Source organism: Scyliorhinus canicula, chromosome 15, assembly GCF_902713615.1.
Source record: "Scyliorhinus canicula chromosome 15, sScyCan1.1, whole genome shotgun sequence".
NCBI classification, from domain to species: Eukaryota; Metazoa; Chordata; class Chondrichthyes; order Carcharhiniformes; family Scyliorhinidae; genus Scyliorhinus; species Scyliorhinus canicula.
The window spans coordinates 71,054,670-71,061,438 of NC_052160.1; the positions used below are offsets into that span (position 1 = coordinate 71,054,670).

Genomic DNA, 6,769 nt, shown 5'->3' on the forward strand with positions numbered 1-6,769 from the left:
TGGGAGGGAAGGTTATTTGAGGGGAGGGAAGGTTATTTGAGGGGAGGGGGTGGTGTGGAGGGAAGGTTATTTGAGGGGAGGGGGTGGTGGGGAAGGGGCAGATTAAAGTTGGGCCCACAACTAGATCAGCCATGAATCGGCAGAGAAGGATTGAATGACCTACTTGTGCTCCTAAATCCAATATTTCTATGACTTAGCGTACTAAATAACAGTGTGTTATTTGTGTTGTAGGTAACAAACAGAAAATACCCCAAGTTAAAAGAAGTTGATGATGTGTTGGGCGGAGCTGCTGCTTGGGAAAATGTTGACTCTACACCAGGTATGGCATAACTTGCCCATAGGTTCTGTTAAGATGGAATATAGGTTACACTAATTTGCATTATTCCACAGTCATAGGTTGTTTGGTAGTGGTAGCCATTGTGTTGCAGTCACCCTCGTGGTAAATTTTAAACAAAAAACACACCACACTGACTTTTATGTAGCTATCCAATTTTACCAGAATAAATCCAAAGTGATCTTCACTCCTCAGGTTTTATTCTTGTTCTTTTCCTAGAGATTGTCCCTGTAGCCAAAGCTAGGCGACTCTTCCAACCTCGTTTTAACTGCCACAAATTTGCTCTTTACCATCCAAGAGCACGTACCCACCCTCATTCCTGCACAGTGAACCATAGACATTTTGTTTTCTCTCTGCTCTAGAATCCACCACACTGCAGAACAGGTGGCATGATTCCCTTCAATTTTTTTTAAACCTTAAATTTAAAGAGACATTCCTGAAATCAAGCAACCTTATTCATCTTCAATTATAACAATGGGTTACTTTAATCTAAAGGACACAAATTGAAATCTCATTATGGCAGCTTCCTCTACTTCAAAATATTTTAAGAGAATACATTTAAATCTATAATGTAGATTTTGTTTTTGCCCCTTCTGTCAAATATGCACAAAATTACACAATTTTAGTCCATAAATGCCTGGTGTTTTGGATGAGGACAAACACCTTATGTTACGCGAGAGGGTTGGAGTGCTTGTAAATGTTTTAGTTTCTTTTGAAAATCATGTTGGGAACAAAGTAGGCTAAATAGCGACAAAGGTTGCCTTGATTCAGTCGCAACACCCTCCCCTTCAGTTAGAAGGTCTAGGCTTAAAGTCCCACTTCAGGAGAGACCACAAAGTCTAGGCTGGCACTTTCTTAGAGTACTTAGAGGTGACTGTCTTGTAAGACATGCCATCCTTTGAGAAGTTAAATCCTGTGTGGGTGTAAAATACCCACACAGCACAATTTGAAAAGCAACAGACAACTTTTCTTGGACAATAGTTATCCCTATTGCTTTTGGTATGGGTTAGGTTTTTTACTCTGTGGGTGGGAAAATAAAAATATATATTTACTTTTACAGTTTTCTTGTTTTTGGACTAGTTCTGTAATCACATTTTTCCAATTTCCAAATGGTCAGTAGATGAAGAGATTAAGTTTAACTTTCCCAGCAATTGCTCTATGTCATTAATATGTGCCTCTGCTGTTTCCTTCCCTTCCACTAGCTAAACCTCCTCCCACTGACCTAGCCCTGAACTCGCATCTTATTGCAGTTTCCCACCCTCGCATCCTCTCCAAGCTCACCTGTCTCACAACGGTCTAATCCCAGCTCACGTTCCCTATTGTGGGTGAACAATTCAACGCTTCGTGAATTAGGCTTCACAATGATAGGAAGAGCTGACTTACATCCAAGGATCAAAAAGCAACTTCGCTATGAATGCTTGGCCGCCACAAGACAGAGAATTTCCTCCACCTCGTTTAACCCTATTCCCACTAAAATGCAACATTCTCTCCCCTCTAAAACTTGTATTGTTAACATCTCTCTCTTTTCTCGCCTTTAAATTTGCCATCATCATCCTTCTCCTCTAAAACTCAACACCCGACTCCACCACCCTTGAAAACTACTGTCCCCTGTCCAGCTATCCTTTTCTCCAAGGCCCTTTGACGTTTTGCCAAATGATCACCTCCCAATTCTGTGGTCATTTTTGCCAGAACTCCAGGTTTGAATCTCTCCAACTAAGCAATAACATGGGAGAAACCGAATCTGTGACTGGAGGAGGAACACGTCACAAATTCTGCCTCCTGCGCTCATTGCTCCTCCAATCAAAATATACAGGGGGCAACTTTCTTCAATGTTTTGCCCGTCATTGAGTTTTCCAAAAGCCATTGATGATAGAATTAATTTGCTCACCTCCGCTGTGTAGTTTGAGCCTTCTTTTCATAAGACCATAAGACATAGGAGCAGAATAAGGCCACTTGGCCCATCGAGTCTGCTCTGTCATTCAATCGTGGCTGATATTTTTCTCATCCCCATTCTCCAGCCTTCACCCCATAATCCCTGATCCCCTTATTAATCAAGAACCTAACTATATCTGCGCCAGCTGCTATGGTGACATTTGAGTCCATGTTCCGAGAGAATTAGTCTGGGCTTCCAGATTCAGGGACGTTACCACTACACCACTAGCTTCTTTTAAGGTGATGTCATAGTGAGACTGTTCAACATGCTCCTGGCTGGCCTCTCGTGTTCTATCCTCTATAAACTCCAGGTCATCCAAAATTGCACATGCACACCATTTACGATTTATGTCACATTGTAAGTGTTGACTTTTTGTCATGTTTGTATTTATGCAGAAACCTGTCCCAAATGTGAACATCCTCGAGCATACTTCATGCAAATACAAACCAGATCTGCTGATGAACCTATGACCACATTTTACAAGTGCTGCAATCCAGAGTGTGGGCATCGCTGGAGGGATTAAGTTTCTTACATAGAATCCAAATAATTATGAATACAACTAATGAAGATGGAGCTGTACTGTATTGAAATTACTGGACTTGTAATTAGTATATTTTATTTACATTTTTTTCTTCTCACTAGAAAGTCTTAATCTAATTGCAGTGGAATTTAGTACATAGCCTATAATAAATACGTAGTAGATTAGTGCCACTAACATTCTAAAATGATTTTTGGAGGTACCTTTATGTATATTAAAATAATTGATTGAATGCCTTCCTTGTTTCTCTTTATGATCAGAACATTTGCTAGAATTTACACATTTGATTTTTTTTCAGGGACAGAGTGGAGGCTGAGGACAATAAAATGGCAATAATATAATGATCGCTTATTGTCACAAGTAGGCTTCAATGAAGTTACTGTGAAGTAACTGTGGCCCTAGTCCCCACATTCCAGCACCTTTTTCGGGGAAGCCGGTATGGAAATTGAACCCACGCTGCTGCCTTGTTCTGCATTACAAGCCAGCTGTTTAGTCCACTGTGCTAAACCAGCCCATTTTAATATTGGCAAACAATGGGAGTTGTTAAAAATGATATTGAACAGAGTGCGGGGTAAATCTATTCCACTGAAAGAAAAGCAACTAAAGCCTAGTGGGATTCTGTGGATGAATAAAGACATAATTAAGGGAACAATTGAGGGTGAGGAGAGAGGTGTTAAATTCATAAGAGAGCAGAGGAATGTAGGATTAATAAAAGAGATTGGGGAGATGATTCAAAAACAACTAAATGCAAAAAGGGACCAAAATTCAAATGGGCAGCATTGTTGCTTAACAGCTCCAAGGTCCCGGGTTCGATTCCCGGCATGGGTCACTGGGCAGAGTGCAAGTTCTCCCCCGTGTATGTGTAGGTTTCCTCCGAGTGCTCCAGTTTCCTCCCACAGGTCCTGAAAGATGTGATTGTTAGGTGAATTGGTCATTCTGAATTATACCTTATTGTACCAACTAGGGGATTTTCACAGTAACTTCATTGTAGTGTTAAGGTAAGCTTACTTGTGACACTAATAACGATTATGATAAATTATCAGAATATAAAATTATGAATTGTAGTTGAAAGGCTCTGAGCTCTTTTATTGTTAAGGGAAGATTGGCAATAAGGTTCACTCTTGAGAAAGTCAGAATAAGTTTATTAGGTTTTGAGGAATAGCTATTTATTCAGGCAGTAATTTACAGTTTAATGCAGGATATATACTCAAGTGTTATTCTGGACAAAGCACACAGCAACTCGTGCAGCTGTGTCTCTTCGGTCTCCTGTCTATCTGGTTTTGACTTCTCTGCTTGGGTGATTTTTATCCTGGCTATTATGAATCTCCCATGCCCCGACATAGTTCACGTGAGCAATTCTAGCCTCACTTAGTCATAAGACAAAGGAGCAGAATTAGGCCACTTGGCCCATTGAGTCTGCTCCGTCATTCAATCATGGCTGATATTTTTCTCATCCCCATTCTCATGCCTTCTTCCCATAACCCCTGATCCCCTTATTGATCAAAACCCTATCTATCTCTGTCTTAAAGACACTGATTCTCCCCTCCCCAGCCTTCTGCGGCACAGATTCACCACCCTCTGGCTGAAGTAATTCCTCATATCTGTTTTAAAGGTCCTCCCTTTAGTCTGAGATTGATTCTTCTGCTTCTAGTTTTTCCTATAAGTGGAAATTTCATCTCCACGTCCACTCTATCCAGGCCACGCAGTATCTTGTAAGTTTCAATATCTCCCCCCCCATCCTTCTAAACTCCAACGAGTGCAGACCCAGAGTCCTCAAATGTTCCTCATATGAAAGCCGTTCATTCCAGGGATCATTCTTGTGAACCTCCTCTGGACCCTCTCCAAGGCCAACACATGCTTCCTTGGATACGGGGCCCAAAACTGCTCACAATACTCCAAATGACCAGAGCCTTGTATAGCTTCAGAAGTACATTCCTGGTCTTGTATTCCAGCCCTCTTGACATAAATGCTAACATTGCATTTGCCTTCCTAACTGCTGACTGAACCTGCCCGTTAATCTGAAGAGAATCGTGAACAAGGACTCCCAAGTCCCTTTGTGCTTCTGATTTCCTAAGCATTTCCCCATTTAGAAAATAGTCTATGCCTCCATTTCTCTTTCCAAAGTGCATAAACTCACACTTGTCCACATTGTATTCCATCTGCCGCTTCATTGCCCACTCTCCTAGCCTTTCCAAGTCCTACTGCAGCCCGCCTGCTTCCTCAATACTACCTGTCCCTCTACAGATCTTTGTATCATCTGCAAACCTAGCAACAGTGCCTTCAGTACCTTCTTCCAGATCATTAATATATATTGTAAAAGTTGTGGTCCCAGCATTGACCCCCTGAGGTACACCATTAGTCACCAGCTGCCATTCTGAAAAAGACCCCTTTGTCCCCACTCTCTGCCTTCTGCTAGTCAGCCAACCCTCTATCCATGCCAGCATCTTACCCTAAACACCATGGGCTCTCAACTTATTTAATGATGTGGAGATGCTGGGGTGAGCACAGTAAGAAGTCTAACAACACCAGGTTAAAGTCCAACAGGTTTGTTTCAAATCACTAGCTTTCGGAATAGTGCTCCTTCCTCGGGTGAATGAAGAGGCAGGACGAGCAAGAACGCAGAATCGCCAAACAGAAACTTATAGCCATGTTCCACACACATGAGTACGGCCTCAACTGGGACCTTGGATTCATGTCGCATTACATTCACCCCCCACCACCTGGTCTGCGCTTGTGAAATACTGCCAACTGTCTGATTTGAGACAATTCCAACTTCTTTAACCTGGGATTACCTCTCTCTCTGGATCTGTAAAGACTTAATTACCTGCAAATGTTACCTGTATATTCTATATGCTCGCAATCAAAGCATCGTCTTGCATCTTTGACTTTGTCCATATATATATGTTTCTGGAACCTACCTCTTCATTCACCTGAGGAAGGAGCAGTGCTCCGAAAGCTAGTGATTTGAAACAAACCTGTTGGACTTTAACCTGGTGTTGTAAGATTTCTTACTGAACTATTTAACAGTCTCCTAAGCGACACCTTATCAAAGGCCTTCTGGAAATCTAAATAAATCACATCCACTGGTTCTCCTTTGTCTAACTTGTTACTTCCTCAAAGAACCCTAACGGATTTGTCAGACATGATCTCCCCTTAACGAAGCCGTGCTGACTCAGTCCTATTTTATCATGCACTTCCAAGTACTCCATGATCTCATCTTTAATAACGGACTCTAAAATCTTACCAATAACCAAAGTCAGGCTAACCGGCCTATAATTTCCCGTCTTCTGCATCCCTCCCTTCTTAAACAGTGGTGTTACATTAGCCACTTTCCAGTCCTCTGGGACCCTTCCTGCCTCCAGTGATTCCGGAAAGATCACCATCAATGCCTCCACAATCTCCTCAGCTATCTTTATTTTTAATAAACATTTTATTGAGGTATTTTCAGTACAGTAACAACAACAAAATAAACAATAGACATGAAACCATAAACATAGTGAAAAAGCCTCTCGTACAAGGTGCCACCCTTATTGACCCCCTACTCTAAACTACTGCCCCCCCCCCCCCCCCCCCCCCCCGCCCCGGCTGCTGCTGATTAATTTCCCGCAAAGAAGTTGACGAACGGTTGCCGCCTCCGGGTGAACCCTAACAGTGACCCTCTCAAGGCAAACTTGATTTTCTCCAAACAGAAAGCTCGCCAGGTCTCCGACTTCGGGGGCTTTGAGTTCCTCCAAGCTAATAGTATCCGTCTCCGGGCTACCAGGGAAGCAAAGGCCAGAACAAAGAAAATTAGAGCACAGGAACAGGCCCTTCGGCCCTCCCAGCCTGCGCTGATCCAGATCCTCTATCTAAACCTGTCTCCTATTTTCCAAGGTCTACTTCTCTCTGTTCCCCACCCATTCATATATCTGTCCAGATGCATCTTAAATGATGCTATCGTACCTGCCTCTACCACCTCCGCTGG

The 6,769-nt window shown here is 42.5% G+C and overlaps 1 protein-coding gene across 1 annotated transcript in view; it reads left to right on the forward strand.

Annotated features, from left to right (window-relative positions):
* polr3k (polymerase (RNA) III (DNA directed) polypeptide K) overlaps positions 1 to 3,041 on the forward strand; it is a 3,501-nt gene extending 460 nt beyond the window's left edge. Inside the window, exons 2-3 of the mRNA XM_038820240.1 lie at positions 232 to 319; positions 2,663 to 3,041. Of these exons, the coding sequence (XP_038676168.1) occupies positions 232 to 319; positions 2,663 to 2,790 (216 nt within the window). The 3' untranslated portion in view covers positions 2,791 to 3,041. The remainder of the gene's footprint in view (positions 1 to 231; positions 320 to 2,662) is intronic.
* Positions 3,042 to 6,769: the final 3,728 nt, after the last annotated feature.